Source organism: Bos grunniens, chromosome 17 (assembly GCF_055505025.1).
Source record: "Bos grunniens cultivar Pamir isolate PY7600 chromosome 17, Bosgru_T2T1.0, whole genome shotgun sequence".
Lineage (NCBI taxonomy): Eukaryota > Metazoa > Chordata > Mammalia > Artiodactyla > Bovidae > Bos > Bos grunniens.
Window position 1 is genome coordinate 69,283,508 of NC_141181.1, and position 25,276 is coordinate 69,308,783.

The 25,276-nt window shown below is 39.9% G+C and overlaps 1 protein-coding gene across 33 annotated transcripts in view; it reads left to right on the plus strand.

Annotated features, from left to right (window-relative positions):
* The window catches only part of MTMR3 (myotubularin related protein 3), a 133,749-nt gene that overhangs the window by 56,766 nt on the left and 51,707 nt on the right, over window positions 1-25,276 (plus strand). For 25 of the 33 annotated variants that reach the window (XR_015144754.1, XR_015144755.1, XR_015144756.1 and 22 more), the window contains 2 exons: window positions 15,694-15,746; window positions 18,771-18,856. Coding sequence is in view for 22 of the 33 variants with exons in the window: in XM_086348657.1 (XP_086204783.1) it covers window positions 18,854-18,856 (3 nt within the window). In the remaining 11 variants the exon portion in view is untranslated. The remainder of the gene's footprint in view (window positions 1-15,693; window positions 15,747-18,770; window positions 18,857-25,276) is intronic. The other 8 variants (XR_015144757.1, XM_086348661.1, XM_086348666.1 and 5 more) reach the window with 1 other exon arrangement.

The window sequence follows — 25,276 nt, forward strand, 5'->3', positions numbered from 1 at the left end:
TTGCTGTTTCCTTAAAAACTCAAAACCGTCCTTACTGTTTTGAACTCACTGTGGTAGGTCCAGGGTGACTCGGTGAACTGATTGTCGTTGAAGAGGAGTCTCATGTTTGGATCATGTGGTTGATGGAATAGGCTATGACTAACCCTAACCCTGGGTTACTCGCCCAACTCCTGTGCTTAGAAGGGCATAATATTCCATTGTATGGTTATCAGTTTACGTATTTCCAATTGTTTGTAAACTGGGCATAAATTAACATCTTCTGTATCATTGACGGTTTCTGTAGCATATAGATTCTGTAAGTCTCACAACACTTGAAAAAAGTTTTTATGAAATTAAAAACATGATTATTTGTGCTTTAAAATTATCTGAGTAATTGAGGATCAGAGACCTAAACCTGAGAGCTAGAACTATGGCACTTTTAGAAGAAAACATAGGGGAAAGGTTTCATGACATTGCATTTGGCACTGATTTCTCTGGTATGACATCAGAAACACAGGCAGCAAAAGAAAGAAATAGGAAACACTATCAAGAGAGGGAAAGACAACCCAAAGAATCAGAGAAATTGTTGGTAAATTATGTCTGATAAAGGATTAATATCTAGGTTATATAGAGGATCACAACGCCATAAAACAACCCAACTAAAAATGGGCAAAGGATTTGAATAGACATTTTTCCAAACAGGTTACACAGATGGCCAGTAAGCACAGGAAAAGAGATGAGTATAACTGATCATGAGGGAAGTGTGAATCCAAACTTCGGGAAACCACTTCATACCCACTATTAGGATAGCTGTCATCACAAATTGGAACAGTATTGATGCAGATTTGGAGAAATTAGAATCCTGGTGCATTGCTGATGGGAATGTGAAATAGTATAGCTGCTGTGGAAAACAATCTGGTGGTTCCTTAAAACATTAAACAGAATCGTAATAGGATCCAGGAATTCCATTCCTTAGGCATCTAAGCAAAGAAGGTAAGTCAGGGACTCCTAAAGATATTTGCACATCAGTGTTCATAGCACTATTCATAGCAGCTGAAAGGCAGCGACAGCCTGAGTATTCATCAGTGGATGAGTGTATAAACAGAATGTGGTGTGTATGACACAGGGAAATGCTCAATATAAGTTGCTGCTGCTGCTGCATTGCTTTAGTCGTGTCCGACTCTGTGCGACCCCATAGACGGCAGCCCACCAGGCTCCCCCGTCCCTGGGATTCTCCAGGCAAGAACACTGGAGTGGGTTGCCATTTCCTTCTCCAACGCATGAAAGTGAAAAGTGGAAGTGAAGTCACTCAGTTGTGTCCGACTCTAGCGACCCCATGGACTGCAGCCTACCAGGCTCCTCCGTCCATGGGATTTTCTAGGCAAAAGTACTGGAGTGGGGTGCCGTTGCCTTCTCCGCAATATGTTAGCTGCTAATAAAAAATGCTTAACAGCTGCCACAATTGATACATTAATGTGAAATTATATTTGTTTTGTTTGAGAGTATTTTCTCACTTTGTTCTTTCTGACACTTAAATTATTTTTTTAAAAAGTTGGACTTAATTGTTCCAGGTAGTATGCCAAATAGTACTTCTATGTTTTTTGACTCTGTAGAGTCAGCTGTGCATGTGGGTGCAGTACTGTGGAGGATCTTTGCCAATTATTATAAAGCATTAAATGTATGTGATGAAAAAATTATCTTGGCTTCAAATTGGAAAAAACAGCTTTATAATCTCACCTCTGTCAAGAAAAAGTTGAGAAGAGGAAAGGGAGTCCAATTTTGGGGGTAGAAGCAGTTATTACACAAAGAATGGAACATGAAAAGGATGCATTAGGAGTGGCTTGATCAAAGAGTCCTACTTGTACAGTATTAGCAATGATACCTCAAACCTCTTTAGGAAGATTATTTGTGCTTTAAGAAGAGAAATTTCATTGATGGATCAGAACATTTTGAGTAGCTCTTGAGGGAACTTGCCTCTGTATTTGAGAGAGTGAGGGAGAAAGAGGAGGAGGGTGAGAAAATTGGGGGAGGGAAAGTAGTAGACCTAGGCAAAAGAGAATAAACGTTAAATCATGTATACTTGGAAAAATGCAGTGAAAGGTCAGTGGTTTGGATTATTAGTGAAGCTCTAGGGATCTGGTTGGTGGAGAAAGGGCCAGTCTGGGTATAGGAAGTAACATAAACAATGGCAAGGAATTTGGAATGAACATAGAATGTCCTGGAGGGGAAGAATAGGATGTTCGTTTGGGGGAGACCTTGTCATTAAGAAGAAAGATCTTCATTTTGGGGAGGCCTTGTTGAGAGATATGCACTAGATCTTGACAAGTACTGTGAGAGTGTCCTGAGAGTTGAGAATGTGGAGAAAAACGGTTAATATTGCTTGGCTCAGTCAGTTATTTCTTCTTGGTTAGCCTCAAGTGCCTACAACTAAAATTTTTGCTTCAGCAAAATCACATTACTTTTTAAAAAAATTTTGGACTTAGAAAATTTATAATGAATAATGGAAACGTATGCATCTGTCAGTCCCAGGGGTTTCTTCTATATGAAGAAAGGCAGGTAGAAATGTTGAATTTATGGTAAGAACTAGAATTAGAGGTTTTAAATGGGCATGGGTGTGCTTGAAACATTTATTCAGTGGCTAGTAATAGAAGGCTCTGGTTAATTTCTCGTATTGACTTAAATTGTGCTTTTTTTTTTTTTCTAATTCAGAAAGCAGTCATTGAGCATCTTTCTTGTCCTCATCAGAATTAGTATTCATTGAACACTGATTAGAAAACATATTGATGTTATCTCCATTTTACAGATGAGACTGAGTGAACTTCCCAAAGTGATTCAAATAAGTTTGCAGCCAAAATTCACATCCAAAATGGTCTGATTCCAGAACCTGTGTTCTTACCTAGTAATCTGTATTGTAATGCATCTTGTTAACAGGTTGTGTATGGCCCTTGAGTTCAGATGTTCAGTAGGAAAATTACCTATGTAGCTAATCATAGTCTAGACAAATAGAAATGTAAATAATTATAATGGCATGTAGTGAGCTCTGTTATAAAATAGAGCTATGTTGAAACTGTACATTGAACTCTGAAGGGAAAACTTTGATAGTGAAATTACTGTTTTCAAACCAAATACTGAAGGATATGTAGTAAAGTGAAAGTTGCTCAGTCATGTCCAACTTTGCAGCCCCATGGATCTACAGTCCATGGCATTCTCCAGGCCAGAATACTGGAGTGAGTAGCCTTTCCATACTTCTCCAGGGGATCTTCCCAACCCAGGGATCGAACCCAGATCTCCCACATTGCAGGCAGATTCTTTACCAGCTGAGCCACCAGGGAAGCCCAAGAATACTGGAGTAAGTAGCCTATCCCTTCTCCAGGAATCGACCCAGGAATCGAATCAGGGTCTCCTCCATTGCAGGTGGATTCTTTATCAGGTGAGCTACAAGGGAAGCCTGGAAAGATATGTAGGATTTATCCAAATGGATTAGGTGGTATGTGTAAACGAGGCAGAAGTAGTAGCAGTGATAGAAGCTCATGCATGAAGAATCTTAAAAAAGCCTCAAGTTGTTCATTCTGGGTGTGTATGCCATAGGACATAATCTTTTTTGAGCAGGGACATTTTATTAAAATGTCTGTTGACAGGATGGTTATGCCAGGTAATGTTCGAAAGAGGAATTGACCAGAATCATTTCTTAGCTGGTGATTTTGTTTCTTCAATAATAAGGTCTAAATAAATTTAGTTCAACAAATGCTTGAGAACCAGTTTGCTAGACCAGTACTGGTGGTGTGAAATGGAAAGATGAAAATGGTGCATTTCAGAGAAGGCAGTGGGAGATGGTGGCAGATGCTGTTGGAAATAGTGTCAGATAGTTTCCAGCCTTGAAGACCTAGGCTGACCAAGATTCCCAGTGGAATATTAAGAAAGAAGATACGGTGTGGAGAGGGAAGGGAGGCCAGTGGTGGCTTCTGTTTGGAACATGTGGAGTTGGAAGTGCTACACTGACAGTCCAGAGTAGGTCTGGTATTCTGCTACTGTGCCAGCAGTTGCTGTCAGGATTGGGGAAGCGGTGTAAGTTTTCAGGTAGTAGTAGCAGAAACCTTGAGAGAGAGGCTGTCGTTTCTGTGGGGGAGAACCGGATGTTTGAGGCCCTGCTCAGGCCTGCTTTGAATGGATTCAGACTTTTAATGGACTGGAAAAGTAGGTCTTATGAAGCAAAATGAGAGAATAAAGCAACTCGAGGAGAGACAGGTAAGTAGCAGTTTGTATTATGAAGGATTTGAATTAGCATATAGTGAGATATGAGAGCTTCCCAGGTGGCTCATTGGTAAAGAATCTGCCTGCCAGTGCAGGAGACACAGGTTCAGTCCTTGGGTTGGGAAGATCCCCTGAACTAGGAAATGGCAACCCTCTCCAGTATTCTTGCCTAGAAAACTCCCTGAACAGAGGTGCCTGTGGGCCACAGCCCGTGGGCCGCACGGAGTCAGACACGATGGACACACATGCACGTTATCAGGACACGCATGCAGCGTCTCCCAAACATCTGCTTAATACATTACTTACGTGAGGTTTTTTTTGCAGTATCTGTATACCAAATGGTAATTCATTTTAAGATCAAGTTTTTTTTTTCCTTCTTTGGTGATGTGTAAGTTTAATTATGTACCTTGAATTCAATGGCATTTCAGAGTCAGAATGAAGAGTGGTTTTTCCAGTGTTCATTAGCACAAGTATATTTTTTTAAAAAGGCATTTATGTTACATTTAAATCATCTTCTCACATATCACCAATAGTATGTGTACTATACCATGGAAACAATTGAAAAAATACCTATATATTGTAGAATATAAGTTTTAGGTTAGATGTTGATGTTGTTCAGTCACTAAGTCATATCCGACTCTTTGCAACTCCAAGGACTGCATCATACCAGGCTTCCCTGTCCTTCACTGTGTCCCAGACTTTGCTCGGACTCATGTCCATTGAGTCGGTGATGCCATCCAACCATCTCATCCTCTGCTACCCCGTTCTCCTCCTGCCCTCAATCTTTTCCAGCATCAGGGTCTTTCTACTGAGTCAGCTCTTTGCATCAGGTGGCCAAAATATTAGAACTTCAACATCAGTCCTTCCAAGGAATATTCAAGGTTGATTTCCTTTCTGTTCAAGGGACTCTCGAGTCTTCTCTGGCACCACAGTTAAAAAGCATCAGTTCTTTGGTGCTCAGCCTTCTTGATGGTCCAACTCTCACATTCATACATGACTACTGGAAAAGCCATAGCTTGGACTATATGGACCTTTGTCGGCAGAGTGATGTCCTCTTTTAATACGCTGTCTAGGTTTGTCATAGCTTTTCTTCCAAGGAGCAAACATCTTTTAATATGGCTCCAGTTACCATCTGCAGTGGTTTTGAAGCCCAAGAAAATAAAATCAGTCACTGTTTCCACATTTCCCCCATCTATTTGCCATAAATGATAGGACTGGAAGCCATGATCTTAGTTTTTTACAAGTTGAGTTTTAAGCCAGCTTTTTCACTCTCCTCTTTCACCTTCATCAAGAAACTCTTCAGTTCCTCTTCACTTTTTGCCAGTAGAGTGGTATCATCTGCATATCTGAGGTTGTTGATATTTTTCTTGGCAGTCTTGATTCCAGGTTGTGATTCATCAAGCCCGACATATTGCATGATGTGTACTCAGCATATTAGTTAAGTAAGCAGGGTGACGATATACAGCCTTGATGTACTCCTTTCCCAGTTTGGAACCAGTCCATTGTTCCATGTCCAGTTCTAACTGTTGATTCTTGACCTGCATACAGGTTTCTCAGGAGACAGGTAAGGTGGTCTGGAATTCCCATCTCTGACAATTTTCCACAGTTTGTTGTGATCCACACAGTCAAAAGCTTTAGTGTAGTCAATGAAGCAGAAGTAGATTTTTTTGTGTGTGGAATTCCCTCGTTTTTTCTGTGATCCGGTGAATGTTGGCCATTTGATCTCTGGCTAGGTTAGATGTTGAAGAATAAATCGATAGAAAAGTGTAAACTCTTCCCAAGGTCTTTATATTTCTTTGCATTTTAGCATATGTGTGTCCTGGGTAAAAATGAAAGTAGTACAGGATATGTTGTCCATTCATTCATAGGCCTGATGCTTACCACAGAGCTTGGGTAACGCATTATTTCTTAGACCTTTTTTAGACTTTAGTTTCGTTGAACTTCAGTTCCTTTAGTTTCATGTTGGAAAACGCAAGAAACATGAGTGGCTCAGATTGATCTTGAAGGTGTGGTATTCTTAGTAGTTATGTTCACATGCTTATTGGAAACTTGAGAATTCCAATTACTTGTCTGTGTGGATTTTTTTTTTTTTTTTTTTTTGCCCATACCGTGCGGCATGCAGGAACTTAGTTTCCAACCAGGGATGGATCCGAGTCCCTTGCCGTGGAAGCTTTGAGTCTTAACCGCTGGACCACCCGGGGAGTCCTAGTACTTACATTTTTTGATGTATAAGCAATATACTTAGACTGCCCAGTGTGTTTAGAATAGGTTGATATTAGGCTGTACGTTTCAGCAGTTTTTAATTTTATTTTAGATAACTATTTTACTAATACCTGTATTTTAATGTGTTTTGTATAAATATAAGTAATTTAGCCAATGTGCTGTTTTAAAAAGCCCGCATCCCCTTTTCTGATTAATGGCTTAAATGAAATGATAGCTTAAGAATTCTTAAAATTCATGGTTTGGTTTGTGTCTTCAGTTTGAACCTATGACTTTTCTAAGGTTTTTAGAGTGGTTAAGTGCAGTTATTTAAGGAGAATCCTCTTTACTTAATAAGACAACTTTATTTCTTATTAGCTTAGAACTTTTGCTCTCCTTTTAAGTAAAACATTTTCATGAATTCTACTTTTTGACTTTAGCTGAAAAAGTTTTTTCTCCCTATATATATTTCAATGGCGGTTACATGTTTTCCTCTGTTTACATGAAATAAATGTTACTAGTTTAAAAGGGTGGGTTGTTCTCTGGGCATCTGTTGAATTGTATTGGTCCTAAAAGGATTCTTAAGAAGATGGTGTTCTGGTCTTTTGGCTATTTAATAATTGAGGAGGACTGCTTCAGAAGAGTGGGTATTTGAGGTCACCATTTTAAATAGAGCCCACGTTGTCGTGTGTGGTTGGTTATAAGAGGTTATTTGGATCTTCACTGGCTTGTTTTCAAAAATATGAGTAGCCCCCTGCCTAATTGCCAGAATATCACCTGTAGGTCAGATGATAAAGAATCCGCCTGCAATACGGGAGACTTGGGTTCGATCCCTGGGTTGCGAAGATCCCCTGGAGGAGGGCATGGCAACCCAGTCCAGTATTCTTGCCTGGAGAATCCCTGTGGACAGAGGAGCCTGGTGAGCTCCAGTCCATGGGGTTGCAAAGAGTTGGACACAACTGAGCAGCTAAGCACAGCACACATATTTTAACTAGACCAGGGTAAGAGTGGATTCTTTTTGTTGCACATATAGCCTCCACTCTTGGAATTTTGTCTTCTCTGAATATGCCTGTTGGCTATCTGGAGTTGGACAGTTTATAATTGAGATGACATCAGTTAAAATTAAAATCTGTTTCTTCTCTTTATTATTAAGTTGTATGCTTGAAGGATGGATTCGCATTTTCATTCAGCTTTCTGGTCCTTGTCCCTTTTGTTGCCTATTACTCTGCATAAAGCTAAGTAGAGGAGACCACAACTTTTCTGAAGAATCTGTTTGTAGATGGAGAGAAGACCATTAATATTCCTATATATTGATAAACTGATAAGCAGTATACAGATTAGCTAGGTTTGGAATGCTGATGGCTATTTTTTCAGTTCAGTCGCTCAGTTGTGTCCGACTCTTTGCGACCCTATGAATTGCAGCATGCCAGGCCTCCCTGTCCATCACCAAATCCCGGAGTTCAACCGAACTCATGTCCATCGAGTCGCTGATGCCATCCAGCCATCTCATCCTCTGTCGTCCCCTTCTCCTCCTACCCCCAGTCCCTTCCAGCATCAGAGTCTTTTCCGATGAGTCAACCCTGTGCATGAGGTGGCCAAAGTACTGGAGTTTCAGCTTTAGCATCAGTCCTTCCAAAGAAATCCCAGGGCTGATCTCCTTCAGAATGGACTGGTTGAATCTCCTTGCAGTCCAAGGGACCCTCAAGAGTCTTCTCCAACACCACAGTTCAAAAGCATCAATTCTTCGGTGCTCCACTTTCTTCACAGTCCAGCTCTCACATCCATACATGACTGCTGGAATAGCCATAGCCTTGACTAGATGGACCTTTGTTGGCAAAGTAATGTCTCTGCTTTTCAATATGCTATCTAGGTTGGTCATAACTTTTCTTCCAAGGAGTAAGCGTCTTTTAATTTCATGGCTGCAGTCACCATCTGCAGTGATTTTGGAGCCCAGAAAAATAAAGTCTGACACTGTTTCCATTGTTTCCCCATCTGTTTGCCATGAAGTGATGGGACCGGATGCCATGATCTTAGTTTTCTGAATGTTGAGCTTTAAGCCATCTTTTCACTCTCCTCTTTCACTTTCATCAAGAGGCTCTTTAGTTCCTCTTTACTTTCTGCCATAAGGGTGGTGTCATCTGCATATCTGAGGTTATTGATATTTCTCCCAGCAATCTTGATTCCAGCTTGTGCTTCATCCAGCCCAGCATTTCTCATGATGTACTCTGCATATAAGTTAAATAAACAGGGTGACAATATACAGCCTTGACGTATTCCTTTTCCTATTTGGAACCAGTCTGTTGTTCCATGTCCAGTTCTAACTGTTGCTTCCTGACTTGCATACAGGTTTCTCAAGAGGCAGGTCAGGTGGTCTGGTATTCCCATCTCTTTCAGAATTTTCCACAGTTTATTGTGATCCACACAGTCAAAGGCTTTGGCATAGTCAACAAAGCAGAAATATGTTTTTAATTCCAAATTTTTCTAGAATTGGTGTTGAACATCCCAAGTACGTAGGCCTAATAGGAAAATCATGTCATTTATACATGGGCAAACTCTTGACTTCCTATGGTAAGCTGACCTTCAAACTAAGTTGCTGTCTTCCTAGAAAAGAAACCTCTTATCCAGCTTAAGGGCAGAGGATTGGTATAAAAAGGGTGGGGTTTGGAGAGTGTTCTTGCCCTTTTAGGGCTGGGTCCAGAAGCAAAGCATATTGGAATAAACTGTGTGAATTTGCAAATTTCAAAATGACATTGGTAGTTGAATTTTGCATAATATTTTAGTTGCCTTTAACAAAAGTAAGTTTTTGTTCTTTGCTACCTATCTCATGATTAGTGGTCTTTTTCTGTTGGAGTACATAAGAAATTGGAGCTCATAATTTAAGCCTTATTAAAAAACCTTTTGAGAACCTATTGTAAAACTGCTCATCTTCATAGGTAGGAGTTGGTCATTTCGGTGTTTTGTCTAAGAAAATGTAGTTATAATTTTATTCTTTGACTTGTAGGAGGCATGGTCAGAGTCTGCAGGCTCTGTTGAAATAATCATATGATGTTTTAAGAGGGGCAGAAGTCATTATAAGGTTATAATTAGAAAATTTTAAGTTTCCATGAGGTATGAATTTCCTGAGTAGGAATCTTTTTTAAAAAATAGAACATTTGTCCTATGATTGCCCATGAGAACTTCATTTTGGGACAGTGTAGGGAGAAAGGGGGACTGGGGAAACAAAATTACTTCTTTCCTCTTCAGGAAAAGTTAACTGAGAGCAAGTGGCAGGACATAAATGACTGTGCAGGAATTTACCTTCTCTTATTAATTTCCCAAAGGTAGGCCTTGGAACTCAGAGAAGGCAGTGGCACCCCACTCCAGTACTCTTGCCTGGAAAATCCCATGGACGGAGGAGCCTAGTCCGTGGGGTCGCTAAGAGTCAGACAGGACTGAGCGACTTCACTTTCACTTTTCACTTTCATGCATTGGAGGAGGAAATGGCAACCCACTCCAGTGTTCTTGCCTGGAGAACGCCAGGGACAGGGGAGCCTGGGCTGCCGTCTATGGGGTCGCACAGAGTCAGTCGGACACGGCTTAGCAGCAGCAGCAGCAGGCCTTGGAACCAGTCAAAGAAACAAAAGTCAAGAAACATTTTTCCAACACTGGAGCTGGTCTTTCTGATCTTTCCATAGCAGTTATAAATAGTGAACTACCCCAGCACTTAGATAAAATGATCTTGCGTGTCTTTTAATTAATTCCTAGTGATTTGAATGCCTGGACTTTCTCTGTCAATAACCAAAACTTAAGTATTTGTTTTCTGATAGTTTGTTTTTTCTTTCTTAGGTGTTAGGGAACATCTCTCCATTTACCTAAATGTTGCCTCACAAAGCTAAATTTAAAATTCTTAATTTCAGTAGTAAAATACCTACCTTGTGACTTTTGGTGGAGGATAGTGTCAGAAGATAACATTACAAATTACTCATAGAAGTTTATAATCCTATTAATAATTTAATATATCTGAGTAATATGAAGTGGATGTTTTCTTTATAGAAGTGATTGTAGAGCAAGTCAAAACATTAAAAAAACTCTTGAAGTTATTTTTACCCTTTTTAGTAGATTGTATTGTATCTTCAGTTTTAATCTTTTCTGGTCACCACCAGAAAATGTCTTCACTGAACTTTTCAGGTCTACTATATCCTTCTACTTTTCTGTATATTTATTCTATTAATTTTTGAGAGTTTGATATTGAAACTCACACTAAAAGTCTTCTACTTAAAAATAATTGTAATAGTGGAACTATATGTAACTTTGTTCTGTATTTTCCAGGTTTCCTGTAAATGTGTTATCATACTTGCATAATTTAAAAAATAGAGGAAAAAAAGAAAATGTCTTCACCAAGACATCATGTATGAATTTAAAAAAGACATCATGTATGATTTATGCTTCCCTTCTTCCTAACTCTTGTGTAAGGAGTAAGTTTAAAAGGGAAACACTTATAAGAAATAGGTGATTTTAAAAGGTACAAATCAAATTTGCTAAAGTTGATTTGATCACAGTTGATCTTTCTGAGAAGGTGGTCAGGGCTTTTGCCTTCTTAAGATGTGAAAAGCAAAAAGGTACATCTGAAATGCAGTCAGATCTTAATATCTAAAAACACTAGAGGACAATTTCTTTGCTTTTGACTTCTCACATTTTGGGGTCCCATTTGGAAAAAGCAGCTGTCAGTGTTTGTCATTTAAGTGAAGACAAATGATCTTAAGTATTGATCAGTAACTGAAATTCTGTGTGTTGCAGCACCTCCTTTGAGAAATGTATTCGGAACTTTTCCACATTTGAAAAAAAAAACCCAAAACTAACACAATGAACCACACTCTTGTACTACTAATGTATTCACAGAATTATACAAGATTGATATTTGGTTATTATCTATTGAAACAGAACTTGTTAGAGTGAACATTGCCATAAATATTGCTGGTTCAAGAGACTTACTGCTCTTTGATACAGAAATTAGATTATAACAGAGTTCATCTGACCATTTCTGGACAACTTACTGGATTTTTGTTTTTCAAGAAGGTGGTTGTTTTTTTGCTTAGGGAATGATAATATTTTAACTGCTTATCTGCAGCCTACAGCTGGCAGAGGAATGCATACTCTCATCACGAACTTGTGTCTGGATCCCTGAAAACACACAGATCTTAATTTTTTTGAAAGAGGTGGGAAAGACATATAGTATCTTTTAATTTTTTTTTAAAGTAAATTGATCTCGTTTGGAAGTGTCACTGCACCAGGACACTGACTCAATTTTACATTTAGTTATTTTTTTTCACTTTTTAAAAAACATGATCCTTATAAGTAGGGGGGAAAAGTCCAACTGAGAGCGTTCAGCCATGCCTTTTGAACTGTTTCTTGGTTTTTATTTTCATTTATAGTTGACTTCAGCAGCAAAAGTTTTAGAAAGCTTGAGGTTTGGGATATTGTACGAGGAGTAAGACCAAACCACAGTAGTTTTACTCAGCTGATAAGTTTTGGGATTTACTAGTGATTAAATCATCTCCCCACCATGGAATAATCTCCCCAACATGCCACGGAATCCTAGTTTGGGAAGGTCATGTCATCCATCAGATATCCAAAAAGTTACTAGGCATAAATGAGGAAACACTGAGAAACTGAAAAGCTTGCCCAAAGTGGTAGCAGTTGTAAAGTCACTTATTAAAAATTACATCTCTTAATTACTTTATTTTGCCTCCACACTCAAGTTTTACTGTCAGTGTTTCTTACTATGTAATACACGTGCAAGAAAAGCCATTTCTTTCACATATGGTGAAAATAAGAGTCTTTTAAAATTACTCAATGTTGTCTTCTTAAAGTTTTGAACTCTTAATTATTCTTGTATTTGAAAGTGAGACAGGTCTGTGGGGAAAAAAAAATGTTTCTTTTTTCTTTTGAAGTTAAAACATACTGTAGCCCAAAAAGTTCTGCTTTAGCTACCCTTTCTTCCCCTGAATCTCACCCCCGCCACCCATATTATAGGAGGACTGACTTGAGTCTCTGTTTTCCTTGTGTATTTGGTTTAATCTAATTGGTTTTTGTAGTTTAGATTCCCTTATTTTATTACAGAAATGGTCCAGATTGGTGTGCCTCTTTGCCCTCTTGAAGCTGATACAGTAGTGGCCTAAGATGATGACAGACTGTTCCATGTAGGTGTCCATTCCTTATTAGCCTTCTCGGGGCCTCCATGCCCTTCCTCTTAATAATTTTCTCATTATCTTCCTGAAGGACCTTGTGTACAGTAATATCTTATATTTTGGTATTTAATAATCAACTATGTCTATTTTTTGTTTAGTTTCCTCTTAAAATAGATAAAATTCAATCCATAGTATATTACATGGTTGTAAACAATTTACCCTCTTAGATCAGGTAACTTCAGAAAGTTCCCCGCCCCTCCCTTTTAACACTACTCCCCAGGTGGAACGTAAAAGTGACCATCACCAGCTCTCACTCCACATTGCTGCCCAGGTTGTTCATCAGTGCTGTTCATCAGTGCTCAGTGTGCTTAAGAATCCATGTTCTTAGACGCATTAGGTTATTGCTTAGATTTAACATAACCACTTTACATTCTACCTCTTCAAATGCATGGCTGGTATCACGGGATACTGTCTGGCTTCATGAGACAGTAGCTTGTGGCACCAGAGAGCTTCCTTCAGACTTACTCTACATGGCCTTTATCTGGCAGATAGTCTGAAGAGCCATGGGCAGTTTTTAAAATTTGGTTGGCAGCGTTTCACAGCGGCATACTTGTTTCCAACTAAGGGGGTGTTTGGCTGTGGTACGAGGAGTCATTGCTGGCCGTGAAGCGGACCTGCCTGAGCCTTTTGTTGAGTCATCCTGTTGTTTAGTCCATGTCTTGGAGCTTTACACCTCTGGAACCTTTACACACTTTGGTATTAATGGACTTATCCTATCTTTGACAGAATACATTACCAAGTAATTTCTGAAATTGTCAGATGATTCTTGTAGTAGTAATTTCTTGGAAATAAATGGAACACCATCAGTTCATTCTTACCCCTAGATTTGACCTGTCTCCTGAATCTAATCCCATTTTACCCCTAATTACTGGCTGGACATATATTTACTTGTGAGGCCACCTTTAAAGCCAGTATATCCTATCTGGTGTTGCTTCCTTGGAAGCTGCTCTTCGGTTCTTAACAAAACCATTCTTTTTCTACTCACCACAGGGCTTAGAATTTTGCAGTTATCTTTGCCAACTTGCTCTGCCTCCTTTTCTCATTCCTAATTAATTACCAAGCTTAAGCAATTAACGTTTTCCACTCACTTTGGTGGTGCCTCTGCATTTTTACTATCAGTAAGATATTGGGCCCTTAGCAGTTCATATCTGATCCACTAGTCTGGAAACATCGTAAGTGACTTTTCCCCTCCAAACCATCCTGCTTGCTGCTTTCTCAAACGACCACTTTCATGTTGTTATTCTCCTGCTTATGAAGCTTTTGGTTTTATGCCATCGAGTGAAATCTAAACTCGTCAGCCTGGCATCAAGGCCCGCAGTGTGCGCTGTCTTTCTAGTCTCATTTCCCTGAAGGTGATTGGTATTCTCGCCTACTCTCTGTTGCTCAAAAATGTGTCCTCTTCCCCCTGTGGCATGAGTATCCATCCTCACTTGGCTTACCTCCCCTCTTTATTTAAATTCCACATAATCTGTAAGACTAAGTCGTTCTCCAGCTCCTGTGAAGCCTCCCTGATTGTCTCTTTCTCTGAACTCTGAGCACTTGCATATCATTGGAGTTACCCAAGAAGTATCAGAGTACTACAACATTTACAGTGAAATGTCTCATCGTTTCTTGCATTTAGTACTTACGTGGGATGTGCCATCATATACTAATACATTGTCTTATCTGGTTGTTTTTTAACAGCTAAGGACAAAGAGACCCAGCATCTGTTCTTTTTGACAAATGTTTTCTTATTATCCTAAATAAAGTTCATAGATGATACAGTGTACCTACAGACATAATTTTAAAAAATCAATAATAACCTTACTGTAGTATAAAGAAAAGAAAATAATTGTAATTTGTATTTCAATTTTCAAATACTAAGCAAAAATTATGCTTTAGCAAGAAAAGTTCCTGCAGATTTAAAACCTTTAAACTTTCCTGCTCTACTGTGTTGTACCTCATTAAACAACAGAACCAATATTGATAGTAGTACAATTTGTATCTCAAGTTGCATATTATGAATAGCCTTAATTCCTGTATAGCATGTTGTTAATATGGCCCAGCCTGAGTTATAAAATTTAAAAGTTACTGGGAGACAAAAATACTACTTGTAAAGTGGTTAGAACCTTTTATATTTACATATTTAGCCTCTTGTATGGTTCTTGTATAAAGTGCTTTCAGAGGTTATGTGAATAATGCAAAATGTTGACTGACTCCTTGATTTTAGGACTTTGATATTTTGTGCAGTCTTGTTCATATATGTGACTTTATGTCACATAAACAGATTGAAAGGATAAGTTGTCTGCAAATACTGAGAGAAGTCTTTACAAAGGAAATCCGCCTGCAATGTGGAAGACCTGGGTTTGATTCCTAGATCAGAAGATTCCCCTGGAGGAGGAAATGGCCACCCACTCCAGTATTGTTGGCCTGGGAAATCCCATGGACAGAGGAGCCTGGGGGGCTACAGTCCAGGGGGTAGCTAGAGTCGGACGTGACTTGATGATTAAACAGTAGATTGACCCTTTTATCTCTGTAAGGGTCAGATGTTGCCTCTTTGTGACAAGAGGTTTTTGTGTTTAGACTACACTTTCCCCTTCTGATCTTTTTTTCTTACACAAAAAGATCCCTTGGTAGAGAAGCCAATAATGTGTACAAATTACCTTCAACTACCAAGTCCAAGTCTAGATCTCCTGTGATTTTCTTAGTTTTTGAAAGTACTTGTTCCTTTAGTGGCAAAGATTTACCGGAGAAGCCATCAGAAAAGTACATACAAAGTACATACAAAGAGGAGTATTTGTAGGTTCTGGGAAAGTTCTGTCTGTATGGTTCCGCAGTTTCTAAAGGCATACTAAGGCCTGAATTGGCCCATTTTGCACAATTAAATATTCTAAAGCATGGTTGACTAACTAGTTCACATTATAGCAATTTAAAAAATAATGTATTGTCATGGCATTCCAGCTTGTAGAGAAAAGTCTAGTGGGAAAATCTAAGTGGCTTAATTAACTTGATACTTAGGATATTTGTCATTGTTAAACTACTGGTTTTTCTTCTGCAGATTTTCTTGTGAAACCTTCAAATAGAAAAAGTTCTTCAGACAAATTTCATTTGGTAAGTTTGTTGCCCCTACCCTTCACCTTCTCCTACACTCTGCTGTTTTTAGGCAGCAAAAGACAATTGACAGATTAATTTTGGGGCCCTGTTTGTGAGCATTTAGGTGACCTCTTGTATATTCACTTTAATGTTAAATCTTGAAATTTGGTGGTCTCTCCCCACCATCAGGACTCAAGCAGATTACTTTCCCCATATGTAATTGTGCCATAGTATAATACACTATGCCTAGAAACTTGTATTAAAGTTGAAATTAAATGAGTTGTGGCCTTAATCATTTGTTTAAAATAGTTTTACACATGGTCTTTTAAATTGCAACTTGATTCTTACTTTGAGTTTTCTTAAATTGTTAAATCTGTTTGAAAATCAAGGCCTTGTTACTAGACTTCAGTTCAGTTCAGTCGCTCAGTTGTGTCCGACTCTTTGCTACCCCATGAACTGCAGCATGCCAGGCCTCCCTGTCCATCACCAACTCCCGGAGTTTACCCAAACTCATGTCCATTGAGTCGGTGATGCCATCTAACCATCTCATTCTCTGTTGTCCCCTTCTCCTCCTGCGCTCAATCTTTCCCAGCATCAGGAACTTTTCCAGTGAGTCACCTCTTCATATCAGGTGGCCAAAGTATTGGAGTTTCAGCTTCAACATCAGTCCTTCCATGAACACCCAGGACTGATCTCCTTCAGAATGGACTGGTTGGATTTCCTTGCAGTCCAAGGGACTCTCAAGAGTCTTCTCCAACACCACAGTTCAAAAGCATCAATTCTTTGGCGCTCCACTTTCTTTATAGTCCAACTCTCACATCCATACATGACTACTGGAAAAACCATAGCCTTGACGAGATGGACCTTTGTTGACAAAGTAATGTCTCTGGCTTTTTAATATGCTAACTAGGTTGGTCATAACTTTCCTTCCAAGGAGTAAGCGTCTTTTAATTCCATGGCTGCAATCACCATCCGCAGTGATTTTGTAGCCTCTCAAAATAAAGTCAGCCACTGTTTCCACTGTTTCCCCATCTATTTGCCATGAAGTGATGGGACTGGATGCCATGATCGTTTTCTCAATGTTGAGCTTTAAGCCAACTTTTTCACTCTCCTCTTTCACTTTCATCAAGAGGCTCTTTAGTTCGTCTTCACTTTCTGCCGTAAGGGTGGTGTCATCTGCATATCTGAGGTTATTGATATTTCTCCCGGCAATCTTGAATTCAGCTTGTGATTCATCCAGCCCAGCGTTTCTCATAATGTACTCTGCATATAAGTTAAATAAGCAGGGTGACAATATACAGCCTTGATGTACTCCTTTTCCTATTTGGAACCAGTCTGTTGTTCCATGTCCAGTTCTGACTTGCTTCCTGACCTGCATACAGGTTTCTCAAGAGGCAGGTCAGGTGGTCTGGTATTCCCATCTCTTTCAGAATTTTCCACAGTTTGTTGTGGTCTACACAGTCAAAGGCCTTGGCATAGTCAATAAAGCAGAAATAGATGTTTTTCTGGAACTGTCTTGCTTTTTCGATGATCCAGTGGATGTTGGCAATTTGATCTCTGGTTCCTCTGCCTTTTCTAAATCCAGCTTGAACATCTGAAAGTTCACGGTTTACATATTGTTGAAGCCTGGCTTGGAGAATTTTGAGCATTACTTTATTAGCGTGTGAGATGAGTTTAATTTCAATCTAGTCTGTTCCCACCCTACAGCCAGAGCCATCCTTTACGTCACCTCATACCACTCTTCCAGTAACAACTGTATAAGGCTATGGGCCCTGCTACTTTGATGGCCTCTGTTTTCTCACTTTCATTGATCATAAAGCATTTGCTTTGGATATCGAATCCCAGACTTCCAAAAATATGCTGTATTCATGGAAGTTTAGTGAACTAGAAATGCTGGCTTTGTGTGTAATGTATCTATTTTATATATATATATTTTTAGAAAGCTACTTATTAAAGTGATAGTGTTCTTAGTAGCCTGCGGTTCTTGTTCGGTATTCCTCCCTCACTATTACAGTTGTTTCTGAAAACGAGGTAAAGGTAGTAGCACAGTTTGAGTTTTCACTGAGCATAGGATATTGGGGTAAAAGACTTTTTTCTTTCATATTTTGTGTACTAAATCAGTTTGGTTCCCACAGATGGGGAGATCCATTTTGAATTTATGGAATTTACAAAAACATGCTATATAATACTGTAAGAATTATATTGTTATTATACTGTATTTGCATTCACAGGTTGGTTTCGATTATTGCTTTATTATTTTCATCTAAGGTTTATAATATTTTTCATGTTGCTGTCAACTTTAGGAGCATAAGCTTTCGCAACTGTTTTTGCTCAAATAGGTTACGGCCAGGATGATTTTCACAGCCCTTTAAAGGAGTTTGGATTTGACTAGTGGGTTGGCTTGGAGAAGGCAATGGCACCCCACTCCAGTACTCTTGCCTGGAGAATCCCATGGATGGAGGAGCCTGGTAGGCTGCAGTCCATGGGGTTGCTGAGAGTCGGACATGACTGAGTGACTTCACTTTCACCTTTCACTTTCATGCATTGGAGAAGGAAATGGCAACCCGCTCCAGTGTTCTTGCCTGGAGAATCCCAGGGACGGGGGAGCCTGGTGGGCTGCTGTCTATGGGGTTGCACAGGGTCGGACACGACTGAAGCGACTTAGCGGCAGCAGCAGCAGTGGGTTGGCTGGGTGATTCTCAGCTTTTTCTTGGCTGACTCTGGTCAAGTCTTTTGGTCCTTGTATATGCAGTTCCTCTAATTAGGGTGTGGCCAAATGGGAAAGTGGGCTTCCCAGGTGGCGCTAGTGGCAAAGGACCCCCCACCAATGGAGGAGATGCACAGGATGCTGGCTCCGTCTCTGGGTTGGGACAATTCCCCTGGAGGAAGGCATGGCAACACACTCCAGTATTCTTGCCTGGAGAATCGCATGGACAGAGGAGCCTGGCAGGCTGTAGTCCACAGGGTCGCACAGTCAGACATGACTGAAGCAACTTAGCACACACATGGAAAATTACCAATTTTGTCCTTTTCCCCCCCAAGTTTCAGGCATAAAGGAAAGAAAAGGCTTGCCAGGATACTGAAGAAGGGACGGAGATCTCTCCTCCTAATCTGGGCCTCCTGTCATGGTAAGTACAAAGAAATAACAAGACAATTGGACTTGAACTCTGTCCTGACAGTTAAGTGAATACTAGTAAGTTTATAGTTACCTGTCCTCAGAACTCTTTTGTCTGTTTTCTTTTATTGTTTACTTAGTATCACTAGTAATCATTTCTAGTGTCTTAGAGCAGTTTTGCTTCTATTTACTTTAATCGTGTGAGTTAGATATTGTCTCTTTTCAGTCAGGTAGTATAAATAGATTCAAGACCAAATGTTTCTTGGGCTTCAGGTTTTTCTTTCTTTTCTGGGAAGGAAGATACAGTAAGAAGCTTTTCTCTGTGTGTATGTGTTGCGTTGTGGAGAATTAATATGGTCATACACATTCTTTATGAATTTTCCTTTCTGGATTAAAGCAGTTCCCTGTCTTCCCATTTTTTCCTCTTTAACATTGTTTTTATCCCAAAGAAGATGAAGTAGCTCTGCACAACCCCTGCCTGTGTCTGTGTCTAAAATGAGTATATTTCAGTGACTTGTGAGCCATTTAGGACCCACTTTAGGCAGAGAAGTGGGAGCAATGAGCCAGCTACATTTCTATCAGGCCCGAAAATATGTAAACAGTGCTTCAAGGCTTAAGAAAGAAATGGTCTTCTGTAATATTGTCCTGCTTCTACCTTGGTGATGTTAGCTAGATCCAAACTCTGTCATGATGGCACACAAAGAAGTAATTGTAAAGGCCATGTTAATTTCAAGCATCATTAGGAACATGGGTGGAAAATGCCTTTCAACATTAAAAACAAACTAAAACCAAAAAAACTAGTTGTATAGAAGTGTCATTAAAATGAGAAAGGTAACTGCTGTCATTTTTAATCTTTGCCAGTTTTTTCCTTAGTTTATGGGCACAACAGCTTTCTGATGTATCCTATACCCAAGTACTAATGAGCTTTTCTTTATAATGTATTATTTTATTGGTTTTCACGAGTTTTGAATGAATTGAAGAGGTGTTTGCCTAATATTTATATGATATGTATGCCAGTGCTAATGAGTCGCATGTGGCGGGCTTACGAAAGCAGTTCTGTTGTGTACTGAAGGGTTGTCCTTCGCTGTATCCCGCACAGCTGCAGCAGCGTGGTCCTTGCTCTGGTGCCACTGGGGGTTCTGGTGCCCTGCAGACAGTCTTCCTGGTGTGCTCTGGAGATACGTGTGTGTGTGTGTGCAGGTGTGCGTGCGCATGCAGTGTTCAGGGAGCCAGTGTGACCATGTGTTTAAAAAAAAACTCATTAAGCAGCTTTATAATACGTTTTTGGAAGTACTCATTTATAATTCTTGTATTCCTTCTAACTAGTTTATGTGCCTGTGTATAGTTTATGTAGTTGGAATTAAAACATAATTAAATTTCTGTTTTGTTTATTTCACTAAATGAATTAAATATTTTTCTTTGACTTGTTGGACTTCTAATGATTTTTTACTAGCTAACTAACACTTTGCAAATTGTCGAACCATTGGTTTAAGTAGTATTAATTAATATTTTCTGTTTTAGCTATTTGGTTACGTGTTCTTAATCCTTATTTTTCTGTGTAGAGAATTCAGAAGCACTGATTTTTCTTGAATATCATCCTTTCATACTTCTAAAAAATTCTTGAATGAGATTGAGATCTTTTGGGGAGGTTAAGCATTAGGAAAATGTTTTTGTGTTTCATTATGGAAAATCTCAAGCCTATGCAAATTGAAAATAGTATGATGAACCCTCATAAGCCCCACATACGCATCAGCCAGATGCAGTAATCAGTTCATGACCACACTTGTTTCTTCTGACTCCCCACCCCCACCTCTTTGGATTATGTTGAAAGAAATCACAAATATTATATCAACAGAAATTTTTATTTTTGATGACTTTTAATGCCACTCTTAAGAGTGGTAACTAAAATTGACAATGAGACTGATAATCACTTTAAGCTTTTACATTTGTCAAATGTTTCTACACATATGTGACTCTAAAGAGTAGTTTTTTTTAAAAATCCTGCAACGTTTATATATAAATTTAGTTTATAGACATTTCCACTGGTTAGCTTCTACTCCCCATGTTCTTTAAATATTTATCTTTAATGTTGACTTCCCCCTGACTTATAGACTGACTTCTGTTACCTGCATAGTTTACCAAGTAGCAGAAGTTAGCCTGGAACTGTGGTGACTGATCTCCTTTCAAGATTTTATAGTGACTCCATACGGAGCTGGTAGGGATTAAAAAGTATGATATTCCACTATGCCCGGTGTTCCTCAGCGATATTAGGAAATTGACCATGTGGATTATATTCTGTTAAACTACTGCTTGTAGCTAGCCCAGGGGAAATTTGTTTTCCAGCCTCTTAACAGGTTAACACACCTGCCAGACTTTTGTCTTCCTCGCCTTCGTCTCCTTCCAGCTCTTCCCCCATCATCCATCTCAAGTTTGGCCTCCCTTTTACCTGTGAAACTCAGTAACTATAATAAATTAGGCAGTTGATTCAGCTTATGTTTAGCTAAGTAATATTTTTACCATTCTTCTTGGAAAGTCAGTAGTCTGTCCTCAGTTCAGTTCATTTGCTCAGTCATGTCCGACTCTTTGTGACCCCATGGACTGCAGCACGCCAGGCCTCCCTATCCATCACCAACTTCCGGAGTTTACTCAGACTCATGTCCATTGAGTTGGTGATGCCATCCAACCATCTCATCGTCTGTCGTCCCCTTCTCCCCTCTTCCATCTTTCCCAACATCAGGGTCTTTTCAAATGAGTCAGTTCTTCACACCAGATCGCCAAAGTATTGGAGTTTCAGCTTCAGCATCAGTCCTTCCAATGAATATTCAGGACTGATTTCCTTTAGGATGGGCTGATTGGATCTCCTTGCAGTCCAAGGGACTCTCAAGAGTCTTCTCCAACACCACAGTTCAAAAGCATCAATTCTTCGGCACTCAGCCTTCTTTATAGTTCAACTCTCAGGATTAGGATTAGTCTATCTTAATCCTATAGTCTATCTTAATCATAACCTCAGATATGCAGATGACACCACCCTTATGGCAGAAAGTGAAGAGGAACTCAAAAGCCTCTTGATGAAAGTCAAAGTGGAGAGTGAAAAAGTTGGCTTAAAGCTCAACATTCAGAAAACCAAGATCATGGCATCCGGTCCCATCACCTCATGGGAAATAGATGGGGAAACAGTGGAAACAGTGTCAGACTTTATTTTTCTGGGCTCCAAAATCACTGCAGATGGTGACTGCAGCCATGAAATTAAAAGAGGCTTACTCCTTGGAAGGAAAGTTATGACCAACCTAGATAGCATATTCAAAAGCAGAGACATTATTTTGCCCACAAAGGTCCATCTAGTCAAGGCTATGGTTTTTCCAGTGGTCATGTATGGATGTGAAAAGTGGGACTGTGAAGAAAGCTGAGCACCGAAGAATTGATGCTTTTGAACTGTGGTGTTGGGAGAAGACTCTTGAGAGTCCCTTGGACTGCAAGGAGATCCAACCAGTCCATTCTGAAGGAGATCAGCCCTGGGTGTTCTTTGGAAGGACTGATGCTAAAGCTGAAACTCCAGTACTTTGGCCACCTCATGTGAAGAGTTGACTCATTGGAAAAACTCTGATGCTGGGAGGGATTGGGGGCAGGAGGAGAAGGGGACGACAGAGGATGAGATGGTTGGATGGCATCACTGACTCGATGGACGTGAGTCTGAGTGAACTCCGGGAGTTGGTGATGGACAGGGAGGCCTGGTGTGCTGCAGTCCATGGGGTTGCAAAGAGTCGGACACGACTGAGCAACTGAACTGAACTGAAATGATCTTCAAGAGAATAAAAGTGTTCTGTTGCAGTTGTTTAGTTACTAAATCTTGTCCAACTCTTTGTAACTTCATCATTTGAAGCCCTCCAGGCTCCTCTGTCCATGGGATTTCCCAGGTGAGAATACTGGAAAGGGTTGCCATTTCCTACTCCTGCGGATCTTCTGACCTAGGGATTGAACCTGTGTCTCCTTCATTGGCAAGAGTGTGCTTTACCTCTGAGGAACCAGGGAAGCCCCCTTATGTGTTTCAGTTCAGTCGCTCAGTCGTGTCCGACTCTTTGCGACCCCGTGAATCGCAGCACGCCAGGCCTCCCTGTCCATCACCAACTCCCGGAGTTCACTCAGACTCACGTCCATCGAGTCAGTGATGCCATCCAACCATCTCATCCTCTGTCGTCCCCTTCTCCTCCTGCCCCCAGTCCCTCCCACTGAGTCAACTCCACATGAGGTGGCCAAAGTATTGGAGTTTCAGCCTTAGCATCAGTCCTTCCAAAGAACACCCGGGACTGATCTTCAGAATGGACTGGTTGGATCTCCTTGCAGTCCAAGGGACTCTCAAGAGTCTTCTCCAACACCACAGTTCAAAAGCATCCATTCTTCGGCGCTCAGCCTTCTTCACAGTCCAACTCTCACATCCATACATGATCACTGGAAAAACCATAGCCTTGACTAGATGGACCTTTGTTGGCAAAGTAATGTCTCTGCTTTTTAATATGCTGTCTAGGTTGGTCATAACTTTTCATTGAAGGAGTAAGTGTCTTTTAATTTCATGGTTGCAGTCACCATCTGCAGTGATTTTGGAGCTCAAGAAAATAAAATCTGTCACTGTTTTCCCATCTCTTTGCCAGGAAGTGATGGGACCAGATGCCATGACCTTAGTTTTTTGAATGTTGCGCTTTAAGCCAACTTTTTCACTCTCCTCTTTCACTTTCATCGAGAGGCTCTTTAGTTCTTCACTTTGTGCCATAAGCATAGTGTCATCTGCATATCTGAGGTTATGATATCTCTCCTGGCAGTCTTGATTCCAACTTGTGCTTCCTCCAACCCAGCATTTCTCATGATGTACTCTGTGTATAAGTTAAATAAGCAGGGTGACAGCATACAGCCTTGACGTACTCCTTTCTGGATTTGTAATCAGTCTGTTGTTCTATGTCCAGTTCTAACTGTCGCTTCTTGACATGTATACAGATTTCTCAGGAGGCAGGTAAGGTGGTCTGGTATTCACATCTCTTTCAGAGTTTTCTACAGTTTGTTGTGATCCACACAGTCAAAGACTTTGGCATAGTCAATAAAGCAGAAGTAGATGTTTTTCTGGAACTCTGTTGCTTTTTCATTGTTGGCAATTTGATCTCTGGTTCCTCTGTCTTTTCTAAATCCAGCTTGAACATCTGGAAGTTCACGGTTCACATACTGCTGGAGCCTGACTTTGAGAATTTTGAGCATTACTTTACTAGTGTGTGAGATGAGTGCAGTTGTGCGATAGTTTGATCATTCTTTGGCATTGACTTTCTTTGGGATTGGAATGAAAACTGACCTTTTCCAGTCCTGTGGCCGTTGCTGAGTTTTCCAAATGTGCTGGCATATTGAGTGCAGCACTTTCACAGCATCATCTTTTAGGGTTTGAAATAGCTCAGATGGAATTCCATCACCTCCACTAGCTTTGTTCTTAGTGATGCTTCCTAAGGCCCACTTGACTTTGCATTCCAGAATGTCTGGCTCTAGGGTTGTGATCACATAATCATGATTATCTGGGTCATGAAGATCTTTTTTGTACAGTACTTCTGTGTATTCTTGCCACCTCTTCTTAGTAGCTTCTGCTTCTGTTAGGTCCATACTATTTCTGTCCTTCGTTGTCCATTTCTGTCCTCTATTGCCTTTCTGTGTGAGCAAAATTCTCTTGGTAGCTCTCATTTTCTTGAAGAGATCTCTAGTTTTTCCCATTCTATTGTTTTCATCTATTTCTTGGCATTGATCACTGAGGAAGGCTTTCTTATCTGTTTCCTTGCTGTTCTTTGGAACTCTGCATTCAGATGGGTATGTCTTTCCTTTTGTCCTTCGCCTTCACTTCTCTTCTTTTCACAGCTCTTTGTAAGGCCTCCTCAGACAGCCGTTTTGCCCTTTTGCATCTCTCTCTCGGGGATGGTCTCGGTCACTGTCTCCTGTACAGTGTCATGAGCCTCCGTCCTTAGTTCTTCCAGCACTCTGTCAGATCTGATTCCTTGAATCTGTTTGTTACTTCCACTGTATAATTGTAGGAGATTAGATTTAGAAGTCAAAGCTGAGAAACCCTTAAAATGTTCATAAATTCATTTTTATACAATACCAATTTCACATAACATTTTTAATGAAAAGTAATATTTTTCTCATCCAGCAATAATTAATGTAGAAGAGTGATGTTGTTTTACATTTTTACAGTTTTTAAAAAAATATTTGGCTTAATAGATGATAGCTGGGTTCTCATATCTACTTCTGCATCCATTTTGTTACAGTGTATTTTTTGAAATAAATGAAGTAAATCCAGCCTTCCTCAGTAGTTAGAAAATGAAAGAGTAATAGTTTTTCCAGGTAGTTGTGTTCTTCTGTTACACATCAAAACTTGACAAGTGTTAGTTCTTTGAAGGTTAGTTGCAGTGTG